The sequence below is a fragment of the Pelodiscus sinensis genome, chromosome 3 (assembly GCF_049634645.1).
Source record: "Pelodiscus sinensis isolate JC-2024 chromosome 3, ASM4963464v1, whole genome shotgun sequence".
Taxonomy (NCBI): Eukaryota; Metazoa; Chordata; order Testudines; family Trionychidae; genus Pelodiscus; species Pelodiscus sinensis.
In genome coordinates, this window is record NC_134713.1 from 175,066,375 (window position 1) to 175,086,481 (window position 20,107).

At 41.7% G+C, this 20,107-nt stretch overlaps 1 protein-coding gene across 2 annotated transcripts in view; it reads right to left on the reverse strand.

Moving 5' to 3' along the window:
- The window catches only part of PSME4 (proteasome activator subunit 4), a 142,550-nt gene that overhangs the window by 116,224 nt on the left and 6,219 nt on the right, over window positions 1–20,107 (reverse strand). The window contains exons 2-4 of one of the 2 annotated variants that reach the window (XM_075925476.1): window positions 6,139–6,279; window positions 5,573–5,689; window positions 3,133–3,192 (exon numbers count right to left, since the gene is read on the reverse strand). In XM_075925476.1, the coding sequence (XP_075781591.1) occupies window positions 3,133–3,192; window positions 5,573–5,689; window positions 6,139–6,279 (318 nt within the window). The remainder of the gene's footprint in view (window positions 1–3,132; window positions 3,193–5,572; window positions 5,690–6,138; window positions 6,280–20,107) is intronic. The other variant, XM_006122111.4, reaches the window with a different exon arrangement.

Below are 20,107 nucleotides of genomic sequence, written 5' to 3' on the forward strand. Positions count from 1 at the left end.
AAGAGTGAAAAATTAGTACAATATTAAACAGTATTATTTTGCATTCTATTATGAACCAACAAGCAGAAATAACAGTTTTTATGCATATTTGAAACAATATAGAAAAAAAAATCACATAATAAAGTCTGTTAAACTTTAAGATAGATCAGGGCAATATACATCAGTACATTTATCATAGACGCCAAATCCTGAACAATTTTTTTAGTTTTTGTTCATAAAATATTTATTCACAATTAAATCTAATGCATCTGTATACATTCCTAACCAAACAAAAGAAATGAATTAACTGTAACTCACTAGTTATTTCTCCAGCCTCCCTGACATTTCAACAGCTGATTGAACAAGTTTTCTAGCTATGGGTAACATTGCTTTTATCCTCTAGAGTAACAATGACTGCTTTTAGTAGTAATTTTCACATGAAGTTTTAATAATATCCAGCTCTGTCAAGCCATTTTAAAAAACTGAAGCAAAACAGTAAATGCTTTAAAAAAGATGTGGAAAGAAGAATCCTGTATAAATGGCATTACGAGAGGCAATGTGTTTTCACTTTTTACAAGTCTTTGTAATAAACATTTAATTTCAGTAAATATAGCAATTACTAAATTGCATTTTAGTCTCAGCCCATTCTCTGAATAAAAATAAACATTCTATGAAGTCAGAAAATCAATTGTATTGTATATATAGGTTAGCCACTGACTAAAAGTAAAACAAATGCTATATCCCCTAGCCCATCACCTTAAAAAAATAAAGAGATAAAAGTGGAGCCTTGCTTAGGATAAAGAAAACGAAGACTGATCAGTATCCAGTAAAAGTTCTGATGTCCAGCTAAAATACCTTCTGTACGCTTCATGTGAAAACTAAACAGTACATTTAAGTAGTCCAGGGGCAGGTAAAATACAGCCTTTAGGTAGCCTGCAACCCAGTGGGGGCCTCAGGCAGGCTCCCTGCTTGCCCTGTCTCTGCACACCAGTGAGAACAGCCAGCTATTGGGGTCATGGGTTTCTCTGAGCACCACCACGAGCTAGGGAGAAGGGGGGAAAGAGAGGCTTTGTGTGCTATCCTGCCCTACCACAATCTCACAGCTTCCACTGGCTGGACAATGGGAGTTGCTCAGGCCATGTTTGCAGGATCAGACAGCATGAGAAGTACCCCTCTCCCAGGCTCATGGCACTCAGAAAAGCACATAATTCTGATAGCCAGCTGCTTTGAGTGGAGCGCAGGACATGACAGGCAGGTAGCCTATCTATCTGAGGGACCTGCTGGATTGCTGGCCGGGAGCTGACTAGGTAAGCACCTCCCAGGCAGAGCCTGCGTCTGGCACCCCAGACTCTCCCTCCCCCTAACCCTCTACCGTCTCCTACATCCCTACATCATGCAACCCAAACCCTCTGCACCCCTGCACTTTCACCCATCCCCCATCCAGACACTGCCCCACCTCCTACACCCCTGCTCCTGGTCAGAATCCTCTCCTGCACCCATACTCATACTCCCTTCTGGACCTAGCACCTCCTCCTGGTAGCTGTGGCCATGGAGGAGGCAGCAGCAAATAGCTGGGAGCTGAAGAGAGACCCTGCCACCCCAGGTCACTTCCCCCTCCTTCATCCAAACCAATTTTCTGGCTCCAGTAGCTGCCATGAAGGGAGGAGGCTGGTGACACCAGAAGCCAGCAAACCCTGGCACAAATCTGGGAGGGCACGTGACCCCATGTGCTCCCCGTCATTGTGTAGCCTTTAGTTTCTGCCCAGTGGGGAGGAAGATCTTGGGACTTCAGTCTCGAGGGGCACATTTGATGGAGCTCCGCGCCTCAACCAGAGTGAGGCTGAAGCCCCTACCCAGGGTGGGCAACTCTTGTAGGGCAGAAGCCCCAACTTCCAATAAGTACCCCCGGCTCTCAAACTTCTGAAAATTGTCATATATGGCTGGATAATAGGTAAGTTTGGTCACCCCTGTCTAAACTGTTCTTAAAAACTTCCAAACACCTGTTAGGAATGGTCTATAATACCTAGGCCTACCCTCAGTGCAGGAGGGACAATTAGATGATCAAGGTCCCTTCCAATCCTACATTTCTATGATTCTTCTGAATGAAAAATGATGTACTGAAATATCTTTCTGACGCTTACTTGTAATTCATATTTACATAAATACAAATGATTTCTATATTTTAATAACCCATTTGATAAAAACAATTTCACTGACAAAAATCCATAGAAGCAAAAATTGTCAGTTCACTAGAAGCATTTGTTTCATACTGCCCTTTTCTACTTTATTTTTCTCCAATGTGGCTTCTGATTGTGCTACCATTGCTCTCAACCACCTTCTACAAACCTCAGGCTGCGTCTAGACTGGCATGATTTTGTGCAAAAGCAGATGCTTTTGCGCAAAATTTTGCCGCCTGTCAACACTGGCCGCGAGTATTTGCGCAAGAACACTGACTTTGTAATGTACAAAATCAGTGGTTCTTGCGCAAATACTTTAATGTTCCCGCTCAGGGATAAGCCCTCTTGTGCAAGTATTCTTGAACAAGAGGGCCAGTGTAGACAGCAACGTTAATTTCTTGCACAAGAAAGCCCGATGGCTAAAATGGCCATCGGAGCTTTCTTGCGCAGTAGAGCATGTACACTGGCACGGATGCTTTTGCACAAAAGCAAATCTTTTGCACAAAGGCACATGCCAGTATAGACACTCTCTTGCACAAATACTTTTAACGGAAAAACTTTTCCGTTAGAAGTGTTTGCGCAAAATCATGCCAGTCTAGACGTAGCCTCAATGTTTTGTAGTAAAGTTAAATCAATTTAAGAACCATGCATTTCTAAAGCTATGTAAAAGTACATTTTATCCATATTCCATGTACTAATTATTCAAACATTAAAATCACCTCATGTTGTACCCTTTGATGTTTGTTGGTTAAAATAATTAGCAGATAGCCACGTCACACACAGTATATTTTTCCACAATTAGAAAGTTTTAAATACAGTGCGACATTCTCATAAATAGTGGTGTAATGTTAACATTGGTTTTCCAATACAATTATTTATGCAGAAAGTTACACCTGTGTGACAAGTGTTACAGTCTAACAGAACATGCAGAAGATAACACATCGGCCAGAGCTGAACATAAAAACATTGTCCTTACCACCTATGTAAAACATTAAGCACAAATGTTTTAGGTGAAGATAAGCCTGGTCGATATGAACTGAATACAAAAAAGAAAGATGTCAAACATGACATGGAAAACAACAGTTCTATCAATAAATATAGTGAAAGAGTAACTTTAAAAGGCAGAAAAATATGTAAATGATCCTAGCAATATTTAAATAATTATCCCTTTATATACAGCAAAAGAAAGTTGCTCAAATTTGAAAATTTAAAAATTTGTAAAAACACCATATGAGAACACATCGCACTGCATAGTAAACAGGATGCCATAAACTTAAATTTAGCAAAAGTCGATACACCACCTCATTTGGAATCCTCCTCCCAATTTTTTTTTTAATTTTTCTGCCTCTCCCCAGTGAACTAGAGAGTTTTTAACACAGCAAAGGAAAACTGACTAGTTGACTCAACAGGGAAAACTGCATATAATCAGTTTCAGTAAGTGTTGGAAAATCCATAACTATGTGTATCTTTTTTCCTCTGAAATTTTAGATACAGTAACCTGTTAGGTATGATTAAAAAACAAACAAACAAAAACAAACAAAAAAAAAAACAAAAAAAACTGTGGGTAAACAATTTTCAGAGAGAAGAGCAAATTTTTAAATTTGGTCAATACTTTGTTTAATAGAATATTTTCAGACTATATATAAACCATCGGAAGATCATAAAGTTACTCTTCCCAAATATAATTACACCAATAATATGGTTGTTTTCTCTTTTTGATACATAGATCTTAGCTTCCATAAGCTTATGGAAAAATGTGTCATTTACAACTATCACTGATCAAAAAAATTCTCTCATGAAAAATTTCAGATAAAAATTTTAACTCAATGTTCATGAAAAATTTCAATTCACACTGCAGCTTTCATTTCAATTTGGTTTTCAAAAATCAATTTTTGACAAAAAGTTCTGAATTTGTTTTTCCGGTTTGTTTGTTTTTTTGGTCCACTGAGCACAATAAAATGAAGATTATTTAGGGGTTTTACTTCACTTTTTCCTATTTATTTCCTTTTTGCACTCTAACTTCTCTGAAGTTGGACACTTTTTTAATAGAAAAAAAAGAAACATAACTCTGCCATTGACTAATTTTTCTAAAGTTGAGGTTAGGTTCCTGCAACACTGTCAGCACCTTTCTAAAAATTTCAGCTCACTCTATCGTATGAATAGGCAGTAATAGAAATTGCACAGTAAAGTATCAAGAAAATGTAACATAGGGACCTTGGAACTATTATCTGACAAAGAAGAATAGGAAGTTCAATGGGTAGCCAAAGAAGGAGCTGTAAAGTTTGAATACACCGCATGGTTGCAAAATAGGCAAGTTTGTGATAGAACAGAGAGGTTAAAATGATCTGTACAGGCCATCAGCAATAGATTAATAATTAATAAACACAGATTGTTCTATACGTTAGGTCCCAACTGTAGTATCTGTATGTGTAAGAACTGAAAATGTTTTGTAATTTTTGAGAGATGATACCAAGAAAACATTACATATTAATGTCCCCTATAACTAGACTTCATGATAAATTTGCTTTATGAAAAAGCCTAGGGCAATTTAGGCATTTTCCAAGTTTTTTCCCCTCTTAAAATTATGTGTTTTCTTAAACTTTTAATTTTGTAGAACAGTGTTTCTCAGCTAGTGGTACGAGTACCCTCATGGATACTCGAGAGAAGTCTGGGGGGTATGTCAACACAACTGAAATTTGGAGAAAACCAAATTTTTAAGTTTTACAGCACTTAATTATTTTTATACTTTTTATACCCAAAAATTTCATCGCCCGCCAGACTACGTTTACGTTATTTAAACAAATGTGTTGCAATGGTAGAAAAAAAATGCATGTCTGAAAACTGCAGGTACTGAGGGTACTTTTTAAGAGGTACATTATAAAAAAGCTTGAGAAATACTCTTGTAGAATAATTTCATTTGCCTCAAGTGCCATATTAGCATTTTTGATATATACAATATATAACCTTCCTTAAAGGAAAGCATTTTTTTTCTCTGTGTGTGACACAACATTTTACATGCAAGTTTCATATTCTGTATCTGTGAGAGAAAATTCTTATTGTGAGAGGAAATTAAATAACATTTACACTGAATGTTAATTTAAAAAATTAACACTGAAGTTTATTGGACTATGGTTTATCTTCCTAATGGAAGTGGTTGAAGACCCCTCATTTGACATATTTAAAATTGAACTTTATAAATTACATGAAAAATAAAGAAATGCCATTAGAAATAATTATTAACTCTCAGAGGGATGTGCAAGATGATGCATCTTTTCTACCCTTTAATTCTATGATAGTATAAAAAGTCCAAATATGTATTTGCTGTGTTTCAAAATCTAAATATTTAAAAAAATAAATCTAAAGACTCATTAAACCAAACCAATTTCTGCAAATAAGTACAATAAAATAAAACTTACTTAGGAAACCAATTTAATCCAAGGTGTTCTGTTTTGGAATATAATATCCTCTCCAACATTTCATAAAGTGGTCTCCATGGTAACTCCAAATCATCTCTTGAAAGAAGTTCTTTTTTCCTAATTTAAGAAATGAAATGCACTTTGGGATTAAATATTGTCTTTACCAGCACTCATCATATATTACAACACCAAAAAAACAAATAGCAGAAAGTTATTTGAATGTACTTCTATTTGTTTTCTTTTACATTATAGCTTTTAATGTCATGCAAAACACTACACTTGCATCTTTCTGGGATGCAAGACACCCTTAACGTCTCTACAAAAAATTGCCAAGTGCAATTATATTACTACTTTCAATGATACGTGACACAACATCCCTTAATAGCTGCTCTTAAACTCTAGTTCTTGGACTTTTTTTTTGTGATCTCTATCTTCTTATAGGATTTCTTTATGGTAAGAGGAAGTGAAGTAATCTGTATGGGGACAAACTATACAGTTAATTATACTGTAGGCAAGGGATCAAATTTTCAAATGTTATTTAAAGAATGTCAACAAAATGTACTTACTTTAATAAGTTTATCAACAGACGTGCAAATCCTTGCATCATGCTGATCTCCAACTTTGGAATTGTTACTAACTCATACAACAACTTGATAAAAAGTACATGATCTTCTTTACTAAACTTTCTCCCATATAGTCGGACATACCTATAAGAAAAATATGAGTTAAGTGTTGTGCTCTGAGGATATTTATACTACCTAAGAACTGAGTCAGACCCCATTTAGGAACCTTATTGTTCAACCGTGCAGGAGCAAAGTAAAAACTACTCAAAAGGTTTAGCATAAGCACAAATTCTGGTCAATAAGCTAGGGAATGAGAGAAGGTGCTTTCCAGAGCTAGTTGCTCCATCAGGAAGGAACAGAAGCTGCTCAGGACCACATGACCTTTCCTGAGTATCTGGCACTAGATAATGGGTACTGCTTTGTCAGAAAGTATAAGAATACACTTGGCCATCTCAAATAAATACATCCCAGAATCTCACGGATATTGGCTCACTGAAGGGAAACAATCTAGGTAAAATGTCATCCTGACACAGAAAAGCAAAAATGCCCCATAACCACTCTCTCAGAAAAGCTGGTGACAAGTGCAATTTCTTGTACTTCATTAGTATAAGGCAATTCACATTTGTTTTCCCTCCCAGTATCTCCCACCAATATTGGTACAATGGCCTGCAAGCATGTATCAGCACTGACAATTGCGATGGCCAAAGCAAGCAGGTGACCATGTGCCTGGGTGATCATGTGCCTGGGAGATCTCGACACTATGAGATAAGGATGAATTTACTAAGGTTTGATTTTTTAGCACCCGATTTTGTAAAGCTGTAGGTGCATGTTCCCATTCTGCAAGAATTCATTGCAGTTAGAAGCAGCAATACCACTTTGACAGCAATGCACTGTGAGTAGCTATCCCACAGTTCCTGCACCCCTCTGAATACTGGACTATGTTCCCATGGCAAGCAGGAGCCAAAACCATGGAATGGGTGGTTCTGGATACATGTTGTCAGCATCCCATAATGCATTCATCTCCTACCTCCACCCCCTGTTTGAAAACAAGGGCAGTCTATTCACGCCCTTTTTGTGGCTGGTTATCTGTGCAGATGTCATAACAGCATAAGCATGGAACCAACCACGAACCCATTTAAGCCAATCATATTAACCATGCTAAGCCTTATGCTGGAGTATATCCAGAGTGTATTCAGGGTTCATCAGAATGGGGAAGAATCTCCGGAGGCCATGAACATACTCTTTTGCAAAGCACTTGAGTTGAGCAACTGGCAAATGCCACTGACATTTGATCCTCCGGACACAGTGGAATGCTAGTTCTGGTGCTGTCAGACAAGCACAGACTGGTGGTACCACATAGTTATGCGGGTATGGGACAATCAGTAGTGGCTGCAAAACCTCTGAAATAGTTTTATGAGTGGCCAGATTTAAGAGTCATGCATGTTGCTCTCAACAAAGTGGGAGACAGCCAATGCATTTAAGTTCTCTCTCACTGTAAAAAACACCATTTAAAAAACACCACACAGCTTACCTAAAAACTTATAAGGTATTGGTAATGTCATTAGGGCAAAACAAAATACATTTTTAAAACTGTAAGCTATACATGTAACTAGGGATGTTAGTGTATAACCAATTAAACTGATGATTATCAGTTAATGGATTCAGTTACACTCAGCAAGCTACCAGGGAAGCAGCTTCACTGTGGCAGGGCAGTGATGCCACCTTCCTGGGAGATTGGTGGGAAAGGGCTGCCCACTCTGCTCCCCTGGTTCCCACTCCTGCTCCTGTTGTAGCGAAGCCTCTTCCCTGGGAGCTGGGCCAGCAGGGGGTTTTATGCAGGTTATCCTATTACACAATGTTTAACATCCCTACATACAATCATAGAACACTGGAACTGAAAGGGACCTCGAGAGGTCATCAAGTCCAGTACTCTGCCTCCATGGCTAAGTACCACCTAGATCAGTGGTCTCCAACCTTTTTACACCCAAGATCAATTTTTTACATCTCAGAACAGGCGAAGAGCTACCGCCCCCCGCCCCTTCCTTGAAGCCCCGCCCTCTCTATTCTCCTGTCCATCACTTGCTATCCCCAGCCCTTATACACTCTGTTAAACAGATTATAGTTATGAAGTAAATGGTCTGTTTTTAATTCATGCTATTTAAATGTCAAATGAAGCATTTACAATTATACATTTTGTTCTCTGCTATTTTGTAAATCTAAAATCAAGTATTGATAATTATATATTTTTTCTTCCAATAACAAAGTCTCAGTGTGACACCTGTGACTGAATAGTATCTGCCAGTGTCTTGAAGTCTGGGTTGTAGTCTGAGATTGCTAGTCATATACAGTCCGTCAAATGGGCATCTGTGATCCTGCGCTCAGCCTGGGAAGCTTGTTCCAGCACAGCTGGAGCTAGACGCAGCCTCCCTGGGCTGAGCACAGGGCAGCCAGGCTGGAGGGAAGAGAAGTGGCTACCCGGCCAGCTGGCTATCGTGCTCAGCCAGGGTGCACCAAGCTCCAAGTGGGCAGGCACAGAGAAGAAGCCGCCGATCAGCTGCACAGGCAGCTGCCTTGGGACCGGGACATGAGGTTGGGGGAGAAAGGGGACTGAGTTACAGCAGGGAGGGGAGGTGTTTGGCTCTGGGGAAGAGAAGGGGAGGAGGGGAGGGGATTGGGTTGGGAGTATGCCCCTGTGACGGTCTGCTGGGACCCACACTGTGTCCGAAGGGGGGGGGGTGAGTCGGCGGGGAACAGTGCAGCAAGTGGCGAACTCTCCGCCACTTTGCAGGGAGGCGGGGGAAGCCTCACGCAACCATCGGTGACAGGCCAGCTGGGGAAACCCAGCCGCCAACCTGCAAGTGGGGGCGGAAAAGAGGGGGCGAGGCGTCCAGGGACCTTGAGCACTTTTTATTTGATGTGGGGTTATCGGCTCCAATGGTCACATACTGAAGCTGTTAGCCCTACAAGAGATAATTGTAAAAGACCAGATGAAGTTTTGATCCACTAGTGCTTTGCAACAGTGGAAGTGTTTCCACTTTAGCGGAGATTGCATAAGAACTGTACTTTCTTTTCCAAATGCTGATTAACAAGCAGAACATACTGAACTATGCTGTGTCTATTGCATCATCATCACATATCTGTCATTGCTCAAAACTTAGATTGACCTCCTTGCTGAACACATTCTTAGTCAAAGCAGATTTACAAAAGCTTGTTAAATACTGGTTAATTTACTAGTTGAGTAGTCGATGGAATTTCCATCGTCTACTTAACTAGTTGATGTACATTTCAGAGGAGGCCTGCAGAAGTGCCTAAGAGCCCTCAATGGGGCTCTTGTATATTTCAAAGGAGGAATGCAGAACTCCGTTTGCAGCCCAGAGCCAGTGGGAAGTCCCGCTGAGTCCTGGTTCCATGAGGGCGCTTACCCTTTGAAATGCACAGCAGCCTCCCGGGGGACTCTTGTGCATTTCAAAGTGGAAAGGCCCACATGGAGCCTGGGGTCAGCGGGGGACTCAAGAGTCCTCCATTGATCTGGGCTTCATGCTGCACTGCTGCTTTGAAAAGCCGGTTCCCTCAAGCTCCATGGGAGGGGGTAGAGGCACAGTGGTGGCCAACTTTGAAATGCATGAAGCTTGGGATTAGCAAAGAGTCCCACTGAACCCAGGCTCCACGTGGGCATTGCCACTTCTCACAAATCTGAGAAGAGCATCAAGGAAGCCTAACCTCTTCCTTGAACTCAAAGAACATAATCAAGGTCATCGTCCAGATAAGATACCCGGTCCTGATTGCCTACCCAAGTTCTATCAAATTCTATCAAATTTCCAAAGAACTTCTGGTTCCTAAGCTGTTATCATAGTATCACAGAACACTAAAATTGGAAGGGACCTCGAGAGGTCGAGTCCAGTCCCCTGCTCTCACGGCAGGACCCAGTATCGTCTACCATCGCAGATAGATGTCTATCTAACCTGCTCTTAAGTATCTCCAGAGATGGAGATTCAACAACCTCCCTAGGCAACTTATTCCAGTGTTTAACAGCCCTGACAGTTAGGAACTTTTTCCTAATGTCCAACCTAAACCTCCCTTGCTGCAGTTTAAGCCCATGGCTTATTGTCCTAGCCTCAGAGGGCAAGGAGGACAATTTTTTACCCTCCTCCTTGTGACACCCTTTTAGATACCTGAAAATTGCTATCATGTCCCCTTTCAGTCTTCTCCTTTCCAAACTAAACAAGCCCAATTCTTTCAGTCTTCCTTCTTGGGTCATGTTTTCTAGACCTTTAATCATTCTTGGTGCTCTGGACCTTCTCCAATTTCTCCACCTCTTTCTTGAAATGTGGTGCCCAGAACTGGACACACTACTCCAATTGAGGCCTAATAAGTTATACATGTATGAAGAAGACTTAAAGAAAGGTAACATTACTTCCTACTGTGAGGATTGCCCTAATTACTGTATTAAAACCAAGCAATGATGTGCAAAAACATATTAACTATAAACTACCTCTTTAGTACAGGGATTCTCAAACTCTATTCAATCATGACCCTCTACCAACAACAAAATTATTACATAACCCCAGAGGGAGTACCAAATTTTGAGCCCACTGAAGCCTCACTGCCTCAGGTAAAGGGGAGACTAAAGCCCATACCCCACACACCTGGGGAGGAGCCAAAGCCAAAGGGCTTCAGTTCTAGGTGGGGGCCTTGTAACCTGAAACCGATCACCCAAGGCTGAAACCACCCTGGTCCTGGATGATAGGGTGCAGGCTTGGGCTTTAGCCCCGAGAAGTCCAACATCAACCTCAGTGACCCCATTAAAAAGGGGTTGAGACCCAAAGTTTGAGAACTGCTGCTTTATCAAAGCTACTGGCTAAGATGCCTGAAAAATTAATCAATGATATATGGTTCATCCCAACCAAATGGGATTTACTAATAAATGGCACAGTTCTGATAATACACATCAATTAATCCAGGTTATAGCATTGCACTAGCATTCTAGGAAGTCTTAATGCATGTAATCAAAGCTAATAGATGTTAATTAGAAGTTGACTACATCTGAAATACTTCGGCTAAGCAAAGCCAAAGCATTGCTAAGTTCATAAAAATGACTATACTGGATCAGACCAAAGGCATATCTAGCTCAGTATCCTGTCTTCCAACAGTAGCCAATGCAAGGTACTTCAGAGGGAATTAACAGAATAGATAATCAACTTATACAAAAGTGACCAATAATTGAAAATTAGAACACTACATTTGGCCACCATAGGAAAAAACAAACAAACAGAAATATTTAAGAAAAATTCTCAGAGATTTGGGACACTTTCCTGGAAGTATCTAAAAAATCCTATTAAAGCATCCCTGTCCCACCACTCACTTGTCCCTACTCTTTCCCCACTTTCTTCCCTCCCATTCTCTATTCCCCTCTTCTCAACTTTGCTTCTATTCTTTATCTTAATTTGTTTTTAACTAGTTGGATTTTTATAAACTAATTTGGGTTGTTAATTGTGTAATACAAGGAACTGATTTCTATTTTAGCCATTCATATAATAAAATGTTTCAAGTATAGATCAGGTTGGGTAGCAACTGATCAATAACATACATAAAGTTAATAGGAAAACAAATATTACATTTCATACTAAGGACAGAACACGAAAACTCAATTATTCCAGTCTGACTGTGCTTAGATTTATCTCTTGTTGGCTTCTTTGGCACAATTACAAAATAAACCTTCTGCAGGACAGCTCCCTGAACAGAGCCTACTACACACAATTTTGGCAAACAGAAGTGCTTTTTTCCCCATGTACTGAGAAGAATTGTAGTCTTTTCAATAGGTAGACAGAGAGATATGGGGAAGGAAAGGGTGAATCAATAAAAGCCATACTATTTCCATTTAAGCTTTAAGTCCAAAGAAAATAATAATGTACTTTTAAAAATCACCACTAAAGGATGTAGGCCTCAAGAAAACCAAATTTCATTCCATATCTTTTGAGGAAGACTAATGTGTTCAGCAATCTGTGCTTTTGTTTATATCCATGGAAAATTCAAGTTTTCCATTATTTATGATCATGTCAGTGTCCAGAAGCCATCACCAGCCAATCAACATCCTTTTGATTCCTGCAGTGGGATAGTGGGTTGGCCTGCAGTTTATTCACTTCCCTTCCCTCTCTGTGGTTAAGGAAACACAGATGGAAATCACTGCCTGCTTTAAGCCAATAGCAAAATTAAGGAGAAGCTCTAGAGTCTTCTTTGAAACTTTCTAATTCTCGGTTAAGAGAGTCCTACAGTTATCCCATTCCAAATGAAAGAGGGGTTGCAAAGAGAGACTGAGGATTTTCAATTGCTTGTATTCAAGAAATCTAACACCTGTTAATAAGATTACTAATTGTAACCAAGCCAGAAGGTTCAGCAGGTGAAAATTTCGGACTTCTGGAAGGAGGAGTTGGGAAGAGACTAAGTGAGAAAGATGTGAAAGTAACTGAGGCACTAGGAACCTGAGAAAAAGGAAAGCAGCTAGTGGGGATAGAGTCAGTGAGTTTAACACTCATTGTAACATAACAGAAATACATTAATCAATTCAAAAAAATGTAATAATAGTTTGTCAGTACTAAAGTTTGTTCCTTTAAAAAAACAGAAAGGGAAGAGAGTATTAGAATAAACAAGTCTCCAGAGCATAAGCATATCACTATACACAGGAAGCAGAACTAGACTATGAAATGGCTTCTGATTTCACAGTTTCAAAACACTTCTTTATATAAGTGGAGAAAAAAAAAAGAGAGAGATGTTTAAGCTCCTAATCATTCATCTTCAACTACTCCACCTGAGGTCAGGCCTACGCTGGCGGAAAAGAAAATTGGCACAAGATATGCAATTCCAGCTATGACAATTGTGTAGTTGGAGTAGATATACCTTGCTCCAATTTTCTGGAGCAGTCTTACAGCGGAAGCTTGACATGAGAAACGCTCCCATCAACTTCCCTTACTCCTTGCAATAGCGAGGAGTACCGGCAACAGATTGGGGTGCCTCAGTGTTTGATTTAGAGGGTTTTTAAAATACAGAGCCATAGCGTGTTTGGATCCTGGAGCCAGCACGAGCCGGGACTGTTCAGGACGGCTCTGCAGAGTGGCCCAATCAATCAATCATATAGTTGACGTAAATTGTACCAACTTTTCGATTAGCCTGACAACCGCATTTTAACATCCTTACTTTGCAAACCATTTCAAACTACCTTATTTTTTAAAATCTTCTTCTATACCCTTGTGACGAAATCACATTTTTAACTTCTGCAAAAATTGGGACTCAGAATAGGAAGCAAAGGCAAAGCTTATATTGAAGTACCAATTGAAACCACTGAGTGAATTTACATTTATTTTAATTTTGTGCAACCTATAATTCAAAAACAGTTGGATCACATTTTTCATGCATTGGCATCTTCCTGCATTCTGCAACAAATCTATTGTAACTAACAACAAGAATTACTTCAGCTACACAAAACAATGCTGCTAGGAATAATCTTGCTCCTTTAGTTCCAAAAATATAGTCATCTACCTCTTCTAAGGGATAAAGTTATATGAAGACTCTTATGTCCTTCCTAAACTAAAGCAGCCACCAGAGAATGCTGTCTGCCATATCAATTACAGTAAGAGTATTAATAATTCATTTAACTAGTTTAATTACAATCTATATTCTTTAAACAAAATGTCAATGAGCTATTGTAATGGAGGAAAAACAGAAATAGCACAGAGCTGGCAGAGTCGGAGCCAAGGCAGCAGGGCCGCACTCAGCCACAATGAGGCTGGGAGGTCTGGCAGTGGGGCCATGGTCAGCCACAGTGGGACTGGGAGCCCCCATGGCAGGGCCACAGGCTGCCATGGGAGGTGTAGTGGGGCCAGGAGCCCCAGGTCAGCCACAGCGGAGCTGGTGGAGTCAGAAGCCCTGGTGGCAGGGCCACAGACAGCTGGAGTATGGCTGGGAGGCCCGGCGGCAGAACCCTCGGCTGCCACGGCAGGGCTGGTGGGCCGGGAACCCAGCATAGCAGCAGGCTGTTACCGGGCAGTGGGATGTGGTGGGAGAGGGAGCTTCCAGTGGGAGAGGTCAGCAACCACCAGGAGGAGCTGAGCTAGGGAGCCAGAAATGACATCCCCTAGTCTGGCAAAATTCCTCATTTGGGACCAGTCAGGTCCCAAGGACGCCAGACCAGGGAGGTCCAACAAGTACTATAAAACTGTTTTTTAAACTAGAAACAGAAACTAGTCAAAATGTTTAAATCAGGATAATTTTGTTATGACCTGTTACTTTAAAAAATGTTCTAAAATTGATTACAAACTTTTCAGAAAGATTATCTTTTGCTTTCAGAATAAACCTGTCAATTTTCAGGACAAATTAATTTGCTAGACAATATTGCAAGGGCAGTAAAATAGGAGTTTATAATGGAACCTGATCACAAATTTACACCCCAATCCTTCAAACACTTGTGTAATTTTACTTATAGTAGTAACATTGAAGTAAATGGGACTACTCACATGAGTAAAGTAATTGCAAGACTGATGTCTTCAAAGAAGAAAGAATTCTCTGTCTTTAACTGTACCATGTACAAATCCTATAAAGAGTTCATTTATTTCAATGGGAATATTAAAGGGTAAAGCAGTGGTTCTCAAAGTGCAGTCCACGGATCACTAGTGGTCTGTGGCTCGAGCTCAGCCCCCTCCTCCATCTCCCCCACACAACCTCAAGGCTGAAGCACCAGCTCCTGCTACTGGCTAGGAAAGCGTGCAGGGACGGGGGTGAAGAAAGCCCTGAACTTCCCCACCAGACCCAGCTCGCAGAGAGAAACTACAGCGCCTGGGAATTTTCCTATTGTTGGCAGAGGCTCGCAGGTAGACAGGAGCAGAGGGGAAACCTAGCAGCAGGGCTGTTTCACTGGAGGGATGGAGGGGGTGCAGAGAAGCATGGCCACCAGGCAGCTGGGGCTGGGTAAGGACCGTTTCTCCGTCAACTCCCACTAGAAACGTAAGAGCGGGATGCACAGGGATTTCAGGGTGGCGGCACTTCCTAGCACAGAGCCTTTCCCCTTTTGCTCAGCCGGGGGTTCATCCTACCTTCCCCAGGAGCTGCTGGAGTTGCCACCATTCTCAGACACCCCAGCAGGTCCAGATGACTCCTGAGCCAGGACGGGACCACTCACTCACCTCCTCACCCCCGAGTCCTGCACAAAGGCAGGAGCTCCAGGGATGCAGGGCTTTCTGCCAGGATTGCTTAGGAGTGCAGAGCCCTGACAATGTTTGCACAGACCCTGCACGTCCGTCTGCGAGACCGTCAGGAGAGAACTGGGCTGTGTCCACCAGATGTGGGAGTGTGGACTGGGCAGGGGATCTCAGTGAGTGAGGGGGTTTATCTGTGGGGGCTACTCAGTAGGTGAGGTGGAGTAGCTGTGAGGATTTCTATGTGAAGTGCGGGGGGAGAGGTAACTGCGTGAGTCAGCTGTGGGGATCTCAGTACATTGAGGTGCCTCCTTCCCTGTGCGAGGATCAGGAACAGCAGCTGTATCAGTGGCCCCCATGAGACGGGTGATTCTCCTCCCCCCCAGTGTCTCTCACAAGCCCCAGTGCAGGGAGCATGGTGCTCCTGTGTGGGGATTCGCCGGGCCCCAGGAGAAGGCAGAAGGGGGAGCAGCAGACGGTCCAGCCTGACCAGTGGGGAGAAGAAGCCCCAGGGACTGGAGTGGGAAGCAACAGGAGCAGGTGGTGGCTGTGGAGGAGGAAGAAGACAATGAGGAGTACGAGGATTTCTCCAAGCTGCCCAACACCCACAGCACCACCTCAGATGACTCCTACCTACTCAGCAGCAGATGAGGAGGAGAACCGAGGAGGGGGATAAGGAGAAGAGTTGGTTTCTGGCCTCTTCCAAGCCTACTGCACCAACAGTGCTGTGGTGCTGACAGCACTGATCCACCACGGGTCCAAGGAGGATGAGGTGTGGGAGACTGACAAACAACTGAGTGAACCAATCGCAGCCAGGCTGCATCCCACATCTCCCCTGCTCATGCTCTGGCAGCCTTCTGCTGTACAAACAGCTTAAACCTGGCCCTACCCCTACCCCTGGGTAATACCCATTCATTCAGGTCCCCTCTCTGCCAGGACTCACCCACACCAGAATTTCTCCAACTGAACAACATCACAGTCCCACTGCTCCATTCTGTTCAGCTTCCACCTCTTACACACCCTTTAACCCTCTTCTCAGCTGTCCACAGTTTCCTGCCCAGCACACTTGGCATAATGACTCTATTCAGCTTACTGACCATATGCAGACAGTCTCTCCGTAAGCCAGATCTGGCAGGGAAGGTCAGAGCTTTCTTCACCCTCACGCAGGAAGCCACAGCTGGTGCTCCAGCCTCATAGCTGCATGGTGACCACAAAGCTGGAGCAGCACGGAGGGCTCCATGTCTGGGGGACGGGGAGAGAGAACTGAGTTTTCCCTTCTCCCCATTCCACTGCGGGAATGGCAGAGCAGTGATGGGCTGTCCAGAGGCTTTCCCCGCTGTGCTTGTTGGCCGGGAGCATGGGGGTGCAAAGCCAGGTAAGCACCCCGCCCATGCCCAGACTCCTGCACCCCAATCCCTCTCACTTACCCCCCCTCCTTCCACCAAGACCATGCACCTCCAGCTTGTTCCTATACTCTCCCTCACTCCTGCACCCATCCTCTGGGCCATACTCTGCACCCTCCCTCCTGGCCAGACAACTTTCCCCCACCCTGCTCCTGCATCCACCATTTCTCCTGCACCCTCCCTCCTGGCCACACACTGCACCCTCCCTTGCTCTTCTTCTTCCCATCTAGAATTTGCACCCTCATCCCCTCCTACATCCCACCTCCCGCTCAGATCCTGCATCCCCATCCTTATCCCACTCGCTGGCAGCCCTATCACACTGAACCTCTCATTTTTGTCCCCACCTCAGAGCCTAAGGTGATCCACAAAATCCAGAACCCCAGAAAAGTAAATCTGGCCTATGGGAAGCCCTGAACCTTAGTTCTCCCTGTCCCTTCCCTTCACCACATGGGGCTGGGATGCTAGATATGTGAGGGGTCTCAATTGGGGGCCATATCAGTGAGGATCGGGGGGGATTTTGGAGGAAATGTTTTTTGTTTGTTTTTGCTTCTTATATCAGTTGAGGACCACACATTTTTTCAGTGTGTCAGTGAGCCCTGATCCAAAAAAGGCTGCCATATACCCCTGCCATTTAAAAAAAAAAAATTGAAATCTTTTTTCTTGGACATAAATTATTTTACTTTATTTAAAATGGAGTTTGAAAAACTAACATGAGAAAGTTATAACGCTTATCTGTTTACTAATTTAAATTGAAACATTCTCCCTAGCGGCAGTACTAGCAAAATGGCTCAGACATAATTATGCAGTTATCAGGAAAAATTTATAAAACAACCCTCTCACTGCACCTTAGAGACTAACATAACATTTAGATAGTATCATGAGCTTTCATGGGCACACCCAACTTCTTCAGTGAGTTTTCATTAGCAACTGGTGGTCCATGGAAAGGTTTACAGTGAACCAGGTGGTCCATGAGCCAGAAAGTTTGAGAACAACTGGGGTAAAGGAATGCAGCATCAGGCATATATATTTTAAAGATGACCTGACAGGCATTTTAACCTGATGAGATCTGATTTCAGCAATTTGTGTTTCTTCTAAACAACTCATGACATCATGGACATCTGAAACAGCTGCATTTCCAAAAACAACCTGTGTATTAGTGATGTTCTCAGCTGTTACAATATACAGTAAACAAGTTCCAAGAGTCAGTTGTCAACAGGAACTGAAGCAGTAACTGATTTTCAACTAATCCAATTGGAAAAGTATTTAGGTCTATTCTTGTACTCCTTGTGTACCCCAAACTCTATATATACACGCAAACCCTTACAAATATGTACATAAATATACATATAAAATATTTTATATCTGTATCAAAAGTGCATATACTTTTTATTTACTCTGGCGTTCATGCTTCCTTTTTTCTGTATAGTTAATTGCTTTACGAAATATGAGAATACATTTTAAATTTGTGCTTCTGCAATAAAACTAAACAATACTTTTACCATTTTGAAGATTCTTCCTTGCTGTATGTCATTTGTTACAGTAAACTAAGCTCATGAAGAAAACAACACGTAACTTACATAGGACAACCGTAGAGAGAAGAAAGAGTGGGGCTCTCATATCTCCCCCAGTATTTTTTTAAGCAAATATGTTTTCCAAGATCACTACAGGGTATTATAGTATCACGGAAATCTTGGGATTAAGAAAAAAAAGAGAGCATTTTTTACCCATTTGGGCAGAGAGAGCCAAGTTGTGTGTATCTCTCTCTCTCACTCACACACTCACTTCAAACTTCAAAGAGGTGCCAAAACATTCTAGTCCTCTTCCTTTTGTGATTCACAGAGTAGCACGGAAGTAATTCTAAAGAGAATGCACTTATTGCCTTAGTGACTAGCCTGTTACAATAGTTGCAGTTTACAATACAATATCTAATGGCTAGTTCAACATACACACTGTCGAACTACATAGAGACTAATAACTCCAGTCCCCCTCCCTTTCAAAGGCAATCCTTCCTCTCAGCCACTAACAAATGTCTCAACATGTTTTGACAGTATTAGCATATGAACCTCTGCCATAAGACTAAAAACAAGCATCTCTGTAAACAGTATGAGTTAGCAGATGGCTAGGGGAAAAACAGCACCAACCAAGTTCAAAATGTCCCATAATGCAGTCATGTGAATCATTTTGCACCTACAAAAGGAATGCTATCCAAGAATACTCCTTGTTAAACACAAGGTCACTTGCACTGACATTAGTGAAAACCAGATTTTTCATTACCATATATGTATTACATTTCCAACAAGTGTTCAAAAGTACTATATGCCACCTTTTTTAATTACACAGAAGAGTCCGTTTACAATAAATGTAGCAACCTGACTGCCAAATGTGATCATTCCAGATTTCTAGAAAACAGACTTACTCATTAGTCTCCATGATGTAGCAAATGTCATTACTATGATGCAGCATGCTTACCAAAGACAGAATATTTCTTCACATGGATGTGCTACCGTGATTAGAGGACTACAGCAGCTGCCATGTAAAAATGGCATCATTTGACATAGCCAGACAGAATAAGAAAAGAATAAGAATTAGAAAATATTTAACTGGTTATGTTTTTTAAAATGTATTTACACATTTCCATAATGCTCAAAACACCTCTAGTCTCAAATACACCAAGAAATTTTTTAGAAGATTCCCACTTGTGTCATCCCCAGAAGCAGCACTAGTACCTGGCAACTGGTGGGTTTTTTTGTTTGTTTGTTTGTATTTTTACTATTGCAGGGAATTGTTAATAGTGGCAAAAATGCCAAAGCCTGATCTATGCTAATGTTCCCACCAGTACAACAGAGGCAATACTGATGCAATATTTTTAATGGACTGCTTTATAATATTTAAAAACCACACCTAAGAATGTGTTTGCTGTGGAAAAGGGATTGTTAAATCCCAATTCTGAAATGATGGCCTTTTGGAAAGGCAGCATGTCAGTACTTTTAATGTTCATCAGATACACCGGTGTGAAAGCACTGGACACTGAATTTCAACAATATGGCTAACAGAAGGTCAAGCTTACCCACAAAATTCTGCCCCTCTGGGTGGAAAGGCATAGGTTTCATTACCATGCTCATTTAAGACCTTGGACTGGGAGTAAGAAAGAGACCCCAGTTGTTACTGGACTGAACCATAAACTCATTTTATATAATCCAAACTAGGTATGTAAAAAGTTGGTTACAATGGTAAACATGCTTAGCAGTTACATGTGCTGCTGGCTCATAATAGAGGCCCAACTTAAATGTATACCCCAAATTAAAAAACATAGCAAGAGACCTAAAAAAGAGTCACTGTGGCTTAACCACCATGTAAAAGAAGCAGTGAGGGACAAAAAGGTAT